The following is an 18,753-nucleotide window of genomic DNA, read 5'->3' as shown; positions in this document are numbered from 1 at the left end:
CCTGTGCTTTTCAACTTCGAGAATTAATTTTATGTCGTCCATGTCATAGAATTTCTCGCTGATTTTCAAAATCGACTTAGGGGTTCTCTCTCGGTAGGCTATGTCTGCACGTGTGTGTGTTGCAACGCGTGACATCTAATTTCTCTCAAACAAACAAAACAACTACGGGCATGCTGGCTCAACAGATCATTCCGTTTATTTTCGTTCGTTTTTATCAGGGTAACCACATGGAACGTCCGTTACCAACATTGTGTAGTTAGGTTTTATATAGGGTGATTATTGGTAAAGTAGCCTTCGTAGGCCTCCAAAGTAATATTAAAAAATTATTAAGAAGTCTACAACTCTACAAATGTTCATCGTAGTCTACAATTAATGTAGTAAAATCTTAATAACATGTTTATTTTATATATATAAACGAATATGGTGTATTTTATAGTGCTGTCAAACGATTAACATTTTTTATCGCAATAAATCGCATTAATGTCATAGTTAACTTGCGATTAATCGCAATTAATCGCACATTTTGATCTATTCTAAATGTCCCTTGATGTCTTTTTGTCCCATTATTTTTTCTCATTTTAATGCTTTTATCAACATGGAAAAGTGGATCAGGTTGCTTAGTGCAAATGTATTTTTTAATTGAAAACAACATTGCAATCGCCTGGCTTTGACGAGGGGCGAAGAATTTGCATCAGCTGTGTTCTTGGCCATCAAGTGGTATTTCAGACTGGACGTGCTGCAATGATAGCTCAGTTCACAACGACAAAACACACAGATCACTTTGGTCTTGTCAACCATTTGGCAACTTTTTAAAAAGTAAACTTTCCATTCAGAATCTTATTGGCATACATTTTGGCGTCTTGCGCTCGCCATCCACTCAAAACGTTATGGTACTTGTGTCCCAAACATTTGTTGTCTCTGGCAAGCTTGAAGTTATTTACTATTACTCTTTACTATTTTGTTGAAACAGCAGAATTCACATCACTCGTGAATTATATATATATATATATATATATATATATATATATATATATATATATAAGTGGTATGGGTGGATGAGTGATGAATGGTAAATAGTATGCCTATTGTTTAGAAGTTGAGCCTTTAGGCACCATGTATTGCTTTTACATGTTTGATCAAGTTCACTATAGTGATGCTAATGTATTTGACAACTACTTTTAATCTTTTAACTGTTGGGCTGTAACAAAGGCAGGGTGCTATTTTATGTATTGACCTCATTGTTGCCTTCCAAATCCATAGGGTGTCACAGACACCCATGCTGATAGGGTGACAATTTAGACACTGTCAACCGAGCACAGTTGTGAATACCACCAGGGGTGCTGTCTGTCAAGAAACTAGCCAGGTAAATGAATACATATGGACAGGCAAATCCACAAACCCATCTACAATCTTACCCCACCTTCACCACACCACCCCTCCCCACCCAACAACAACAAACTCAGTAAGACTGGTCTCCTACTTGCCACATCAGGGTCTGTGTAATTTATGATTTAGGCAACTGTGTATTAACATCATCAATGTTGTCATCCTGGCTGCCAGAGGACTTTCACCAGGGCATTGGAAGTGCAGGTTCAGAGTACAGATCTTTACTGTGGAAATGATAATTCCATGATAGCTCTGGCCTACTCTTTGTAAGCTTTTTTCAAACCCCATCTTTAAGACCAGGTGCTAGCTTTATTATAGCAGGGCCATAAAGAAAGGTTCAGTTTCCAGCCATTTAGCTTATTCGCACCAGTACGCTGGGGTGCTAATGGTTTTGAGATAAGAGACCTCGACCATTTGTTGCCAACATCACTGTGACAACCTATTATCAGCCCTTTTAGATTCATACAGTCAAAGTCAAGTAACAATCACATATGCATGATCCCCTTTCAACAAATCTCTTGGGTCTCCCCCTCTTCATCTCATCTCTCTATTTCTGCACTCCTTCTCCTGAGAGTCTGGGTCACAGAGAAGCAATACTCGCTCCCAACTGTTGCTTTGTATCAGGTTGTATCAGCACCATTTGTAAGTATTACATGTCGATTCAGCAAAACTGGAATAGCCCTGTGGAGTTTTGTCATCACATTTGGTTAGCTCTGTGAGCTTGTAATGTTGCTTTCGAGATCAAATCTCCCTTACTCCTTTTCTGTTGATTTCATAAATAATATTTAAGGCTACTACTGTTGACGAGATCAGGAAATGTTGTATTTTTGGGATAATCCTTAAAGCAAAACCATCTCAAACGTACATTCAATAGTGTTACTTTGTCCTGTTTTTAGTGTAGTAAACCTCTACCTTTACCATGGTCCCTTTGTTAATTTGTTTGTCATTATGACATCTGCCCATCTCTGTCTGTCTGCTTTTTTTTGGTGCAGGAGAGACGCGATATGTTGTGGAGGATCAATATGCTCTGTGGCTGACCCCTGTGCTGACCGACAGTTTTGTCTGTCCTGATTGGGGAGGAGACAAGGCATCAGGCTGTCCTGTTTAAGTAAAAGTTCATCAGTAAATCTCACTGTTGATCCTCAATGCAGCTACGAGTTGGTACCTGTTCCCGGTCTTGAAAGAGAACTATACACTAACTGTACCTCAGAGACCAAGATAAACATTGCAAGCAGCAAGGCACTGGCCCCAAGGAAATGCTGGAGTTTTCCCCTTAACAAGGCACAATCTTCCCCAACTGAACAACATTTAATTGGGTATTCCCTCCTGTGTATTTCTCCATTTGAGGAAGTCTCCCCAGCTATGCCTTCACCCTCACCCCTCAACCCTAATTCAGTATGATAATGACAAATGGTAAACACCTCCTTTAAGTTTTAAATACATTTTAGATACATAAAATACAGCACAGTGCTCACAATAACAACAAATTCACATCCACACACTGTTTGCAAATGCTAATAACAATAAATAAACTGTACATTTCAACCAGTAGTCTATACATGGATGCAAGTAGTCAGAACATAGATTCAAATGAGAGTGTGGAGGAAGTGTAGCTGTATCTTACATGCCAGGGTCCTGGCCATAAATCATTTTACTGACCTCCATAGCTTTCCTGGAGACACTTCCCCTGAGCTGGGCCATGTGCTCATATGAGACAAGTGGCTGTCTTTACCAAAAACTCTTCAAATGTTTTATAGCTGCCCGGTTGGAGTCCATTAAGCCCCGGAGTTGAGGAATCCAAAGCTTTCAAGTGGTCATTGTGACCATTCTCCCAATTGGTTTATGGCGTCTTCTGGAGCTAGAGAGCGATCAGATGTAGAGGGTGGGTACCCTGAGGAGGAATGGGGATGTCTGATTGAGTGAGATACCCCGGAACAAAGAGAGATTTGCCCCAAATCTGCTGTAATTCAGGGTGTAGAGTGCTGACATTTATGAGATGCTTTGACATGCCATGCATTAGAGCAAACAGGGTAAATCTTGCACCTAAACAGAAATTATGATGTACTTTCTCCTATATTTTCTCCTATATTGTGGTCTGGGGTGAATGCGGCTGACCAGGGCTTGGACCCTCTGAGTAATTGTCCATTTCCCTATAGGGAACTTGCATCCTCCTCTTTCTGATCTTATCAGGGTGTCAGATGGAGAGGAGGGCCAACCTTCTACCCCCCAGCCTGTTTTGATGTCCCCATTAAGAGGTTCTTATTCACCCTTCACTACCATCAGGGCTTGTCTTTGTGTTTGACTCGTAATGGGAAACTATGGGTCTTCATTTGAAGGTTGAAGCCAGGTGAGCCTAAGGCTGACAAAGCAGGGCCGAACCAGGACTTCCTGGTAATAAGACTAACAGCAGGACATCTCCACAGAAGTGTAAAATAAAAGTGACTCATTATAAATGCACAGGAAGACCAGATCACAAAAAAACATTCTGCTCTATTTTTCTTCCCCCAAATCAGGGCTTTAGTTTGAAAATAAGGCATGTTGAGCCCATCTCCTTAATCCTTAATGGGTCACCTATCTTCTATTTTTTCATTCAAGTCTCTCTTGTTTACAACACACACTATTGCAACACCTTCAACAACACTTCCTCTATAAGAGTTCAATATCCCCATTGACTTTATTCAGTGACTATGATAGCTTTTGTTAGCCTCATTTAAGTAGTTGAAAGTTGAAAAACTTGTGCGATGGTGGAGGTTAAAATTAATCACTTACCACCCCCACTCTTTGCTTATGCTCCAAACTATTCCATTGCAGAGGTGCGCATACACACACACAATACACACATGCACTAACATGCACAGAGTACACACACAATGTTCTCGGTCACTGTGTGTCCTCTCCTTTCTCCATGAACTTATGAACCACCTCTTGACCTCTTGACCACAGCATTGTCTATCAATCCCCTGAAGGGGATTGATAGACAATGGTGGATAAACCCTGCAATGAATGAAGGGATTAGCTATTAAATGACAGGACACTGTGCTTAAAGAGAAGCAGGTGGCAGAAGGCAGGAGCAGCCGACCTCTACGGGAGTGGAACCTCTCTCTTTCCTAATTCTCTCACTCTTTCTCTCTTTCTCTCTTGTTTTATGCTTCATTTGTATCTGTACTCCTTACTATCTTCTCTCCTCTCTTTCCTCTCATCGCCCCCTTCTGTCTTGTTCTCTTGCCTCCATTCTCTATCTCCTTTGTCCTCTCTCCACACACCCAGTGAAGCCAACCTACTCAAAACCAGGCCTCAGTCAATTCATATTCATTTTGTTGGATATTCTGGTCCAGCCCCATTCATCTGTAGGCTACAGTACATAAAGGGGACAAAAGAAAAACATCTCCATAGACAGGGCTTTTGCTAAGAATCCCCAGGCCCCGTGACAATATATATCCCCGGGCCCCCACACCTCCATAATCAGTGTGAAGATTTTTTACCGATGTACACCCGTTACACATGCATGCTGTACATGTTTCATAGCGTAGGCCTAGATCTGTAGACCAAGTATTTCATAACTGAAGGTTTTTAGTTGAATGGTAACTCAGTCAGTAATTAATTTACTGTATTTATATCAACTAACAACAGATATTACGTCAAAGAACTAACTATGAGTTTCAGGAAGCCTGAGAAGGGATAGCTTACGTGCATGCCTGGCTGCCTACAGATAGCTACTAGTGTACTGTTGGCTCACCTCTCAAATATTTTGCTGTTAAGAGCAATTTCCCAGCATTGACTACCTTTTTCTCTATGCTTTCTTTTTTTCTTGTGGCCCAAATTTATGTTGCGATGACATTTTCATGCCAACTAGTGTTGCTCAACTTCTAGGATGAATCTCTCGTCGTCCATATTGTAAAATCCTTCAACTTCTGGTCTCCTTTCTCGATGTAGTAAAGTGAATTACGATTCGTTCATTTAGAAATTTAGTATGATTCGGGAGTAACGAGTAGCTTAGTCTCAGAGAGTAGGTGTGTTCGACATTGGTTTGCTGCTGCGGCCGCATGAAATGACCGGCGAGAGTTGCCGCTTGCAGTCGGGGAGGAGTTCAAAACGGCTCCGTAAAGTCCAAGAGGGTCCAACTGCAGCGCTCCCTCCTCAGGCTCCTCTAAACCAAAACTATCTCCTCAGGCCCCTGAAACCGGAACTCTCCCCAGGCCCCTTTTTTCAGATGTAGCCCAGGTGTTACCGCCACTGCAGGCCTGAGGATACTGTAGGCTATTTATATTAATGGGCTTATTTACATTGAATTCCGGTTTTAGCAGAAGTCAACATAGTATTTAACATAGCGAAAATGTGCATCGCGGTAGCATTACGTATGGCGAACATTATCACAAAATATTGTTTTAAAATGATTACATTAGCTGGCTAGAATCACATTTCTGCCATAAATGTACAAATAAAGGGAGAGATAATTTTTCGGTTTCATTTAGCAGACTTTTAGATAGAAAGGTTTTGAAGCAGATTTCAATTTCCAGTGTAGCTGCAGGCAGTGGCTGTTTATCAATCCACGATTTTTTCTCGTTTGACGTCATCTTTCATTGCCCAAGTACGGTTCCAATCCAAAGAACACAAGTCACCAAGAACGCCAAAAATACGTGGAAAAGTACAATTTCTTAGGCGCTGTCCCACTTCCATGCGATTTTGGAGAGGTGTGTCATCCACGACACCCCCTCCACATCCAAAGCTTTTTGCCTTTCTGGTCGGATCTCATCAATCCCCAGGGCTTTGCCACTGTGGAGTTGTTTGACTACCTCAGTGGCCTCCAACTCTGCCTCCAGCCTAGAGGACATGGTGGGATTTGGGAGCTCTTCAAAGTGTTCCTTCCACTGCCTAATAACCTCCTCAGTTGAGGTCAACAGCGTCCCATCTTTACTGTACACAGCTGGATGGTTCCCCACTTCCCTCTCCTGAGGTGGAGGACGGTTTTCCAGAAGCACCTTGGTGCGGACCGAAAGTCCTTCTCCATGTCTTCTCTGAACTTCTTGCATACACTTCTTGCTTTGCCTCTCTCACAGCATAAGCCGCAGCCCGAAGGGCCTGTTGGTACCTTGCACCTGCCTCTGGAGACCTCCGGGACAACATATCCCGGAAGGCCTCTTTCTTCAGTTGGACGGCTTCCCTGACCTCCCGTGTCCACCACGGTGTTCGAGGGTTACTGCCCATTGAGGTACCTGAGACCTTGAGGCTGCAGATCTCCACCACGGCTTCACCAATGGAAGCTCTGAACATTTCCCACTCCGGTTCAACCCACCCACAGTTAAACTTGGAACTTTGCGTTAAACACTGATGTGTATATACAATGATTTCTAGAGGCGGGATGTTGTCACTTTGCCGTAACATAATCGAAATGCATTGTGGGAGATCCATTTTCTAGATGTTTTTGGTTCTCATTATATCAATTGTTTGTCCTACATGTTAGGTTTGGCCTGAAGTTTGGAGGATTTTGATTAAAATCACATGTATTAGCCTACGTGCAGATGTCGTGAATTTATCTTCTGGCAATTGTTGTGTGTATGTCTGTCTCACAGTGTAACTTTCTTCTCCTGTGTGTTTGGTTTGATAAATCCTGGACTTCTTCCGCATGACACTGAAAGAACGGGCCTACTCTGTGCTCTCCATGATTGCATGTTAGGAGGGGAGAATGGTCTTCTTATTGGCATAGTAATGAGTTTCTAAGCTCCCATTTGTCAACATGGTAAATCCACGTTATATCGGGGTCCCTACATTCCTTTATCTCCCGGATCAGCGGAACTGCCAGCCCTGTGTTTTTTCTCCGTCTCTCTCTGTCTCTGACCTTTTCTCACACTTTTTCTCCTGTATCCAGGGACATGCACAGACATTTGGAGGGGCTATTGCTCTAACATGAAAAAAGCCCCCCCCCCCCGCGCAGTCACTTTCTTTGTCATACAAGCTCAAAAAAGCCATCAACATTGTCTCCATTATGCCCATAGATATATATAAAAGCTAGATGTCTTACGGCGGAGTCTAGAACATCCGCACATGGCGGCCATCTTGCCACAGTCAGCCTGCTCACCCATAACATGTTGGTAGTGGTACATGTACTTTTTAAATAACCATAACTTGCTCAATTTTCTTACAAACGTTATTAATGTGGTTATAATTCTGGATGCTTTTTTAGAACATAACATAATTATTATAATATTAACATAAGTATGCAGTGTCATAACTACATCTCTGACGTTTATAACAAACCAAACCTTTAAAAAATCGGTTGAAAATTGAGCAAGTTATGGTTATTTAAAAAGTACATGTACCACTACCAACACGTTATGGGTGAGCGAGCTGACTGGCAAGATGGCCGCCATGTCCGACTCCGTTGGCCGGCAACGCGGATGAGACATATAGCTTTTATATATATATATGATTATGCCTGGGACATACTGGCTGCGAAGCGCTGCGATTAGCTGCGAAGCGCCGCCTTTTTTCTTTTGGCTCCCATGTTATCAAATTGGACCGGCCACACAGGCTGCGAAGGGCCGCAATTGCTCGTTTCAGCAGCTGGTCGACTTTTTTCGCGAGACGCTTGCGAAATCGGCTGCAGGATGATAAAATACACCATATTAGTTGATATATTTTAATAAAAAAACATGTTATTAAGATTTTACTACATTAATTGTAGACTACGGTGATTTTTTTAAAGATATAATTATAATAATTGTTTTTATATTACTTTGGAGGCCTACTTACTTTACCAATAATCACCCTATATAAAACCTAACTACACAATGTTGGTAACGGACGTTCCATGTGGTTACCCTGATAAAAACGAACGAAAATAAACTGAATGATCTGTTGAGCCAGCATGCCCGTAGTTGTTTTGTTTGTTTGAGAGAAATTAGATGTCACGCGTTGCAACACACACACGTGCAGACATAGCCTACCGAGAGAGAACCCCTAAGTCGATTTTAAAAATCAGCCAGAAATTCAAGGAGATGGGACGACATCAAATTAATTCTCAAAGTTGAAAAGCACAGGGAGTTGTATGACCCCCAGCACCAATTTTACAAGGACAATGTAGAGAAGGATAAATGCTGGGATGCTGTTGGGGTGGCTGTTGGAATAACACGTTTCATAAATACAGAGCCATAGAAAAAAAGAGTTGCGACACTCCCATAGACTTCCATTGTTATCGAAGAATGCGGAAGTAAAGCCTGTCTTATGAGGGGCCGTTTAGGAAATAATTCAGACTGTCCTTACACAAACACATATGAAACGCATTCACTTTCACATGTGAAAGGTTCACACACGCATTCACAGTACTGAAAACTTGCATCCACATATGTGAAATGCTCGCATCGACGCATATGAAACACATCAACCTTTTTGGTGCAGAATTCACTGAGATGAAATTATCAACTTCACCGAAACACAGAGGAAAAAAGCTAGCAACTAGCATCAATTGGTTTTATTTGATGTAATGAGTGGCACTGCACATAACGTTAAGTAACATGGCATTTTATTATGTTTGAGGTATAACTTTTCCAGTGGGGCAAGTACATTTCTCTTCCACTTGCCCTACCAAAAAAAACACTTGTCCCGGACAAGTGGATGAGATGTGTCGAGTCCTGAGATGTGTTTATAGCCAGACTTTAATTATCACCTGTCTGCAGAACAGCCATTGTTGTTTTTACTCGTCTTTCCCCTCAGTCTTTCGTTTGTTTGGCATGTCTTTGGGCCCGTTCTTTGTACGTCGCTAACTCAGTTAGCTGGATTTGATTGTTGACGATTTGTCATTATCTTGGATTGTTCGGTTCTTCGAAGCTTACTCTGGACATGGTGTCATAGCAACAAGTCCTGTAGCTTAAACCTGCTCGGGAGCAGGCTTATTTTATGTAAACAAGATTTGATTGCGGCTTTAAGCAGAGGTGATACATGAAGTCTGTCACAGCCATGTGTTGTCCGTTTTTACGACAACAAGCTGTTGAATTTACATTTAGTCATTTAGCAGACGCTCTTATCCAGAGCGACTTACAGTAAGTACAGGGACATTCCCCCCGAGGCAAGTAGGGTGAAGTGCCTTGCCCAAGGACACAACGTCAGTTGGCATGACCGGGAATCGAACTGGCAACCTTCGGATTACCAGCCCGATTCCCTCACCGCTCAGCCACCTGACTTGTGTACTTGCAGAAGGTGCAAGAATAATTAGCAGAATTTAACATGAACCCGAATTAATCGCATTGCGTGATAGACAGATCCTTTAGCACAGCGAGATAAGACAGGCTACTATAGCCTACTTTTTCAGAGACATCAGTTTTCTCGTGAGGGTGTAATTTACATCATTAAATTGCTGGAACCACATTAAGTAGCTGAGGGGGCCCAGGCAGCCCCCTCAGCTACAAAGCACATTGGTTCACTTTATAACCAAGCAATGAAAATTATGGATAGAAAACCAATTCGCTTTCATCACTGCCACATTCTTAAGAAATGTAATTTATTAAGTTTTGAAAGCTTCAGCGATTTATGTTTTCTCAAATTGTTATTTAAGTGTACCAATAAGTTGGTAAGAGTGACAAGGGGCTCCCTAAACCAAAATTTTAAAATCCCACAGCGCAGGACATCTTTTGGTACATCAGACTTTTCTTACAGGGCTTGTAAACTGTGGAACTCACTGCCCACAGAGATTAAGATAATTTCTGAGTTTAAAATGTTCACCTTTAGGCTTAAGGCATGGCTGAAAGAACCAAAACTGTACCCATGTAAATGTCTGAGCGTGAATGAGTTTTCAATTAGTACAATTGCATTGTGTACCCTTCGAATTAGTTCCTAGAATGCGTGTGTTCTGAATGTGTATTTTTTTATTCTGTATTTTTAAAATTGTATATTCTTTTTATTATGTGCTATTGTAGAAAGGCTCATCCAGGGACGGGAGTTGAAAATTAGCTCTTGCTAGAAACTCTATGTGCATCACATCAGCTGCAAACTTTGCTCTGTAGCTATGTTTAACTGCATTGTCCCTGTCAAATAAACTAATAAATAAATAATAAAAAATTATATGACATTAAAGATGATAAACAAAGTAATGATGAAAATAAGAAAATACAAAAAGGCTAGCCTGTAATAAGCGATAAAACATCTAACGTGGTCACTACCATACATTTAATTTGTTTCTACTTTTTGCCAGCCCTCTCTCCTGGATTTTGCAGACTTTGAGGTGTGCCGTTCGGATAAAATCTTCAAATTCGGAGTAGGCCTAACCTTCGAGCAAGCTCTTGCTGTTGCTGTTGGCGCTGTTGCAGAAAAAAACGGGGCACTCTTTTCGTCCATGGTGAGCAGCCAATAGCAGCGTTGCTGATCAAGGTTTCTACTATCGATACATACCCCCTTTTAGATCACCGCATAACTCAATGCAGCTATAACAATCATAAACAACAAGGGTGTTCGAAGAACCTAATTAGCCAGATCATGATTAGCAAGATTATGTTATCTTGGATGTGTCGATGTCGGATGTAATAAGCGACGTAGGCCTACGAAGAACGGGCCCCTGTTTGAAGAGGTCTCTGCGTTGTTGGAGAATTGTTAAAACAACTAAGTTCTTGTCAGATAACGAGGAAGAAATATTTAGCATTTTGTCCTCTTTAAAATAATATAAGTGGTTTCACAGCATTTACTGAAAGTGTGTTTGTGTGATTTAAATGTACAGTATTTTGTGTGTACAGTAATCATGAGACAATAACAAGGACACCTTATGTTTGTATGCCTCTACTTAAGTGGAGGAGGCTATTACAGGCTATGGAAGGAATCAAAGTGTGAGTTGGCTGTTCATAAACTGTTCTATATGCTGCATGTAAAGTCAGTTATCCCTTGTGCTGCCTTCGGGTCACATGACCCAAAGGTTCATAACGAACCATCGTTGTGTTTACCCAATTTTACCCAATACAAAAACAAATAAAAATCATTTTCTTTTAACCTTCGCAATGTGGAGGGTCTGAGACAGCCCGACGGTTAAAAGAAAATGCTTCACTTTGTTTTTGTATGCGGTAAAGTTGTCACAATACGACGGTGGGTAACAATGACTGATGGGTCAGAATGACCCGAAGAGAACACAAGGGTTAATAAAGTCCCTTGCTGGCTTGGGCTCCTTGTTTTGATTGTCATTGTTTATGTTCCGTTCAGAGTAGGAAGCCATGATTCTCCTGACTATTTATACTTGAATTGAGCTGGGAAGAGGAATATCTTACAAAAGACCTTGTGCCAAGAAAGATTACAAAGGTAATTTATTTCAAGAGAGCGATCATTATGTCCCATCCTGTCCCATCTCGGTCAATTAATTTCCGATCGGTCTCACGGTAATTAATCTCACTAGCAACTAAACTATCCATTGTCTTCTTTAGAAAGTTATCTTTTACCCAGAACCAGAGGTTTTAGCGGAGGTCCAATAATATGAAACTCTAACCAGCAGTTAAAACCACTGACTTAAAAGCTTTTTGTCTGGATACTGGATCACTTTGATTGGTAGAAGGAATGGAAGATTCAGCCAGTGGTATGGGGGCTGGGGGCAGGGAGTTGAAGGGGTGTGGAGGGGGTGTGTGTGGGGGGGAGGGAGTTGAGGATCATCCATCCGTGTGTTGCTGTGTTTAGGGTGGTGAAGACTTAGAGCCATAATCAATATGATGAGATCCCACTTGACATCAGTAATCTTTTAGTATTCCCTGACAAACTTCACGCAAGGCGAACTTCATAAAGTACTCTTTATAAAGTACAGAAGAAAAAATCTTATTTGCAGGTGTGTTCTGCTTAACCTGTGTTATAGTTTCCACCATCTCTTTCTATGATTACCACTAGGTTTTGACCCCATGCCCAGACTACTAAATTAATCTGTTAACAGCATACAATTACACCAAATTGCATTAGTCAGGACACTGAACCTCGCTAATGCTTTTAAATGACAACAAATCTTGTCAGCTTACAAGATGGCTTGTATGACTCCACTGGTGTATATAAAATGAAACAATATTTTTACATTGGACGACGGACAAAGCAGACAAGTAATGGAAAGCAGAGGAACAAAAAAGTCGCTTCACTATCCAACCCCTGACCCCTCTGTTCTAGGGAGAACGTAACCCCTGAGTCATGGTGGACATGCAGCTGGAGAGGTCAACCAACACACAAGGTCAATCCTGCCAGCTTGGCCTGGTTCCCCACCACATCAAAGACCCAGCCAGCATAGTCCACCTCTGCTCTGTCTTATCCCATATCTAACTACAGCACTAATCCCACTGATACCCATGTGGAAGTGTCAAGGGTCGAGCAAGGGCTTAAGTCACTTCAGCCTCTAAAATCTCTTGATGCATGACTGAAACAACATCTTTGATGTTGATGACAACATGGACTCTTTGTTGTGAGATGAAAGAAAACTTGTGAATGAGACAATTACACTTTGTTCGGAAATAAAGGCTCTGACTGAAAATGTAGCCTGGAGAGTTATCTTCAAACATGACTGTATCCGTAGTGATGTCCTGGGGTTACTTTTGAACTTGATGAAATACCAAGCATATTTGTTGAGCCCTTTAAGCCTCTTAGAAGATTAACAGTACAACTCCTAAACTCATGGTGAATCTTCTTTACTGGAGACAGCAATGTTATTACAAACAGACAGGAGGGGGTGGGTTTATGGGTATGCAGCCTGTGGCTTCCCAAAGTTACTACAGCAGTTTTTTCCTTAAGTACAGTACCTGGTACTGTACCATACCAGGGCACATTTTAGATGGTCACATTCTGTGATGCTGTGGCCCGCTGTCTAATCTCCAATGACAGCTCTGAAAAGAGGACCATTATTGTCTGTTTGACTAAATCCCTTCCCACGCTCCCACACTCCTCTCCCTCCCACTAACCTGACTCTCATACATTTTCTAGACTCTTTACAGAAATCTGCACTTACTACCTCGCCGCTTCCCTCTTCTGTGCATGCAGAGAAAACAGAGAATGTATGAGAGAATGAATGAACTCTGGATTTAGTTTAAGGTTTGAAAGAAATGTTGGTATACTGATAAGGATCTTTCTATTCAGGAATGTAATTGCCGTGATTCTCTGGGTCAAGTCAACTCTGGGACTATAAGTGACACCTATGACCTCTATTGCAAATTTCTTTACAGTGTTGTAAAGAGTCATAATAACAGCAACATTATGGTTGTAACTTTTTTCAATTGAAGTATACACAGTTTGAACATTAAATAGCCTGGAGAGTTGGCTGAGCCGGGAGTCAGTTGGCTGAGCGGTGAGGGAATCGGGCTAGTAATCCGAAGGTTGCCAGTTCGATTTCCCGGTCATGCCAACTGACGTTGTGTCCTTGGGCAAGGCACTTCACCCTATTTGCCTCAGGGGAATGTCCCTGTACTTACTGTAAGTCGCACTGGATAAGAGCGTCTGCTAAATGACTAAATGTAAATGTAAATACCTTTTTTATTCTACAATGAAATGTATTCATTAAGTCACAATGTGCCAAAATAAAATTGTAGAAAATATAAAAGGGGATCAAAATTATCTGTAATAAATGAAGTATAAAAACATTTGTCTTCTCTATAACAGAGCCATATGATTTACTCAAGATTGATTTAGTTCTTAACACACAAAGTGTAATACACTGCCTGATGTGATTATTTAAATTTGTGGGGAGGTTCTATGACTGGGCACTATTCAAATCTCCAGTTTGGTTACAAAACAAATGTGCTCCCAGGACTCTTTACTTTCACATGAAACAAATTTGTTTAATACTACTATGACAGTGTGGCTGATCAAAGTCATAAACAGGTGACTTCATCAAGTGACAAGCAGTTCTAGTGAAAGCGCACCCTTCTTAGGCTGGCAGGAGGTAAGCTCCTCTATACAAGGGTCATGACCTTCAGGGAGGCAGGCTGGAACCTGCGAATCTTTTTCTTCAGGGCCCGGGAGGCTTTGATGCGGCAGGCTGGCGGCTCTGGGTGGAGGAGCTGCCGGAGGGGCAGCCCAGCAGCAGTGGGTCCCAAGGAAGCCTCGGCCCACACCAGACCCCCTTCCTCCTCATAGCCATCCATCTTCTCTACCTCGTCCAGGAACAGGCTGCTGTCAGAGTCGGGCGACTGGGAGCTCTGGCTCGACTCGCTGTCCCCAAAGCGATTGATGGTGTTGTCGCTGACCTCTCCCTCGCTGCTCTCGGCTATGGTGGAATGGAAGAGAGAGGCACATTCGGTCGAGTACTCGGACTCACACCTGGGAGGGAAGGGAGCGGACACTGGGAAGGGAACTGGAGGGTACCTGCCGTTGAGACTGGTGAAGTAAGAGGAGGAGGAGAGTGAGGGCTGGAGGGCCCTGGGGGTGTGCCCTCCCCAGTGGCCTGAGTGGGGCCTGCTGCTAAAGTTGCAGCTCAATGACGACCTGCTGACCAACTCTCTGGACCTCTGTCCCTGAACACACATAGCCTGGAACATCCCCATGTTGGCTGGCCCCTGCCTCCTCTTCCTGGGTTCAGAGGGCTGCACCAGGTCCAGGCACTGGGCTCTGCATCCTCTAGTGAGTTTGTTGGCTGAGATGCTTTGTGGGTATTGATGGGGATAGACCCGCCGGTTGTTAGAGAGTCCAGGCTCGCTGAGGCAGGCCTCGGTGCCTGTACGCCCAAGCTCCTCTACCAGACAGCTGGCCACCCTCTGGGACATCCTCCCCTTTCCAGCCCTTCTCTGCTCTCTCTCTACCTGGGCCCCACCTCGGTGGCCCTCCCTGCTCCCCTCGCTGGAATAGCAGCCCCTCTGGCGCCTTCCAGCCCAGGGCCTCTCCCTCCTCCTTAGCTTCACAGCCTTAGTCTTGCGGTCCGCCTGCCTCAACTTGACACATTGAGACCCGGCAGGAACAAACTGGGCGTGGACAAAGTCTGGTGAGAGTGCAGCATGACCAGGACTGTATTCAGAACCATAACCCTCTTCAGTGCAGGACCAGTGGGCCACGCAGGATCTCCTGTCTGAGGCTCTAAGCTCACAAACCTTTCTCCCTGGGGCCTCCACACACCCCTGGTCTAAGGAAGCTCTCTCTTTAGCATCCCCAGATGGTGCCTTAATACCGGTTTTGGAGGCTATTGCCTCTGCTGGGCTGTACTCCCTCATTGCTGCAGGGTAGGAATAGCGGTATGAGTTCTCCTGGACTCTCTGTCTTTGAGCTGGGTTGCTGTAGCTCACTTCCTGGTTAGGGTACATACCAGTCTGCCTCTTCCTGTCACATGAGGTGACGTCTGATAGGACAGCATTCTGCAGTGGACGCCCAAGGACCTGAGAGTTGCCTGGACATATAGCTCCATCTGCACTAGCCTCACTGGGGTCATCTGGGGGGGAGTGCCTACACACACTCTCCCTTCCAGTCTCACTCTGGAAGTTAATATTACTCATACTGCGCTGGAGCAACTTGTCAATGTAGCCCAGGGGCCTGTTCATGACCACTTCCTGTCCCCGCTGGAGAGAGTCGGTGCTGGGCATGGCCACCACTGGAGGCTCCTGGCCCTCTGGAGCTGCGGTTGTGGCTGGTTCCCCTCCCAGAGTGAAGATGGGACTCTGGAGAGCCACAGCATGGAGCGGGCTGGGGTAACAGTAGACCTCGGCTCCACTGCGGGACACCAGATTGTTCTGGAACTTGGGTTCCACGGTGGAGGTCCTCAGGGTGGGGCACAAAGAAGGTTTCTTCACATCAGTCAACCTGTAGTAGCTCAATCCTGGGATCAGCATCCTGTCTAAGTCGCCTGGGAAAACACAGTCAGTCTACAGTGCTAGAGTACACTAAGAGTTTATAAGAAAGTAATTTCAGGTGACACTATGGCATATCTATGTACTGTATAAACAAGCATGATATTAACTCCAATAAAACTCACCTGTAGACACTGGTCTCTGTCTGGCCCGCTCTGAGCTTGCTGTGCCAGTACGGATCCTGCTGCTCCCCAGGTGGAGGCCAGTACCCCGTGGGGGGTTGGGTTGGGTGGTGGTCTCGTCAGCTGACCGTCGCCGTGACGGCTCAGCCTGCGTGGACCTACTGAGGGGATGAGCCCTGGCAATGTGGCTGGGGGGAGGGAGGAGACTGATGTGGGAGGAGGAGGACAGGCACTCACTGTAAACCGAGGTGCAGGAGTTGGACAGAGAGCAAGAACCTCCATCACTGAGCTCATAGAAACCTGGTATGGTGTGGGAAAAAGAGAGCATTAACCCTTGTGCTGCCTTCGGGTCACATGACCCAAAGGTTCATAACAAACCATCGTTGTGTTTACCCAATTTTACCCAATACAAAAACAAATAAAAGAAAATGCTTCACTTTGTTTTTGTATGCAGTAAAGTTGTCGCAATACAATGGTGGGTCACAATGACTGATGGGTCAGAATGACCCAAAGATAACACAAGGGTTAAACAATCTGCTGGATACGGTGTGTATTTCTGTGTGTGTGTCCTGACCTGAACTGGGTCTACTATCACTCTCTAGTGGCTCAGAGGACACCGTGCACACATCCAGCTTCAGCTCACTGATCTGCTGGTCCAGCTCCTGCAGGTGAGTCTTCAACCCCACATCCTGTCTCCGCAGACGTGACTGCAACAGAGAAAGACACACACACAAACTCATGCAATCAGTATACAACAACCACACACTGGACAGAACACATAAAACACACACACCAAAAAAAACAAATACTAACCTCTCAGTGTGGTGCAGTGGCCTACTTACCCCAGGCCTCAACCTGAGGTTACACTCTCATCAGAAAACAAAGAGAGAGCGTAGCTGATGATTAACCCTCAGAGGACAGGGGGAGCCTGGGTTTAGCACTGCTGGGTAACTCATTTCTCCCCCGCAGAGGAAACCCTGGCTATTGTGTTAACTTCAGAAAGAGGGACTGAGGGGAGGGACACTATGTTTGCTAAGGCAGCCAGGACCAGGCCAATAATACCATACCAACAGGGTTACAAGCACTCAGTGGGGAGGAAGAGGGGGAGGTTAGAGAAGGGCTTTATTTTGGTTAGCAAAACCTTTAATGTACAAATCTTTTTTAATGCGTTCAGACTGGAGACTACTAGAAAGTACAATTTATTTAATACTTCTCTGTAATAATTAATAATTCTCTGTAAAGTATGATTACTTTATCATTTGTACATAGATTGTAAATTCAGATACTATATTTAATATAATATTTACATTCCTACTTAACATTGCTGCTGTGTGAATTGCATTTCAAGTCAAATTCAAATAAAAATCTATCTTTTTGTGAATGCCATGTCTGTCATTAAAATCCATGTATTTACAGACATGTCTCTAAACATGTACCCTTAACATGCCAATCATTGCATTTCCTAACTACTGGCAAGACAAAATGAGATGAGAAGAAAACAAAGGGTCAAACGTCCATCTTTAGACTATGGGGGTGAAAGAGCAATTCCACTGTCATTAAAGTTAATGATCGGAGAACGTTCATCTCATCGCTGCGGTGTCCTGTGGTCCCGAAATGAACCTTGATTTACGACGTTATTAGCCGAAATTATCAAGACTAAACACTATCTTTATGCACCTATATTAATATGAATTGATAATGTCATGGTGGGGAAGGGTGTCAGGCTCAACACATGACAAGATTTCTGATACACAAATGTATTTTTTAGCTGAACTGGTGACGAAGATATTCCTTTTATATCGGTTAACTTAAATTGCCCTCTCAAAGATTCAAGACACTATAAAGTGAATATAATCCTACCAGCTGTTTCTTCAAAGCTGTGAGGGTTGCCTCCAGCCGCTGTTCCTCTGGCCCTGGCATCGGATCGTCTCTGTGCGTCTGTGGAGAACACGCCGGTTCTTCCCTGTCCATTCGCAGAGCCCAGCTCACCATGTCGCTCTGTTTCTCCTTGACATAATGCAGCTCGTGCAGCCCGGCAAGAGCCGCCTGCAGCCTCTCCCCGACCCGTCCTCGGTCTATACCAGCAGCCGCGCTCATCAGTCCTGGTCCTGATACTTTGCTGCTCAGCATTTTGGAGAACGACGTCCAGGCACATCCAGTAGAAAGGACAGGCAGAAGTAATCAGTGTCGACTGGCGGAATACAGCCGCTGTAGGATAAGATTGAAGTTCTTCGCAGTAAAGGCAAACCGTAAACGACTGCAAGATAACTTTCTGAGCAGAGTGCAGACAGATTACAACTTGTTACCTATTTTGCATTGCTTAAAATTCAGTCTGCCCATTGGTCAACTCAACTATTTCCCCATTGGAAGATGCAATGCACGTAGTCTGATGTAGCTGCGCGCGTAACATCTGTAGCAGTGCCGCCCCATGGATGTCGGCTCGCCTGGCAACTAGAATTTGTCCGGACATGAAACGGTTCATG

At 43.7% G+C, this 18,753-nt stretch overlaps 1 protein-coding gene and 1 long non-coding RNA gene across 3 annotated transcripts; one reads left to right on the top strand and one right to left on the bottom strand.

The window, feature by feature from the left end:
* Positions 1 to 11,561: 11,561 nt before the first annotated feature.
* Positions 11,562 to 12,697, top strand: LOC134022855 (uncharacterized). The gene is made up of 2 exons (XR_009930697.1): positions 11,562 to 11,658; positions 12,499 to 12,697. It is a non-coding gene; the product is annotated as an uncharacterized LOC134022855 (long non-coding RNA).
* A 1,145-nt stretch (positions 12,698 to 13,842) lies between these two features.
* On the bottom strand, positions 13,843 to 18,536 carry dact2 (dishevelled-binding antagonist of beta-catenin 2). 2 transcript variants are annotated; one of them, XM_062463250.1, is made up of 5 exons: positions 18,131 to 18,536; positions 16,845 to 16,977; positions 16,508 to 16,570; positions 16,274 to 16,428; positions 13,843 to 16,037 (listed from the first exon to the last, which is right to left on the bottom strand). In XM_062463250.1, the coding sequence occupies exons 1-5, from the start codon at positions 18,398 to 18,400 to the stop codon at positions 14,268 to 14,270; spliced, it is 2,391 nt and encodes a 796-aa protein (XP_062319234.1). In that variant the 5' UTR covers positions 18,401 to 18,536; the 3' UTR covers positions 13,843 to 14,267. The 2 variants fall into 2 exon arrangements, with proteins under 2 accessions (XP_062319234.1, XP_062319233.1); XM_062463249.1 differs by having other exon boundaries at positions 13,843 to 16,144; positions 16,274 to 16,570.
* Positions 18,537 to 18,753: the final 217 nt, after the last annotated feature.

This window comes from Osmerus eperlanus, chromosome 6 (assembly GCF_963692335.1).
Source record: "Osmerus eperlanus chromosome 6, fOsmEpe2.1, whole genome shotgun sequence".
Lineage (NCBI taxonomy): Eukaryota > Metazoa > Chordata > Actinopteri > Osmeriformes > Osmeridae > Osmerus > Osmerus eperlanus.
The sequence above is the reverse complement of the archived record's forward strand: the minus strand, read 5'-3'. Positions and strand labels throughout refer to the sequence as shown.

What these genes read in the sequence shown, in the direction of transcription:
- dact2 (XM_062463249.1), bottom strand. Translation starts at nt 18,400, where the DNA reads ATGCTGAGCAGCAAAGTATCAGGACCAGGACTGATGAGCGCGGCTGCT. An exon ending in TGATAGTAGACCCAGTTCAG is followed by an intron (nt 16,571 to 16,844) that starts GTCAGGACACAC and finishes ACACCATACCAG; the next exon opens with GTTTCTATGAGCTCAGTGAT. An exon ending in ACAGAGACCAGTGTCTACAG is followed by an intron (nt 16,145 to 16,273) that starts GTGAGTTTTATT and finishes GTGTTTTCCCAG; the next exon opens with GCGACTTAGACAGGATGCTG.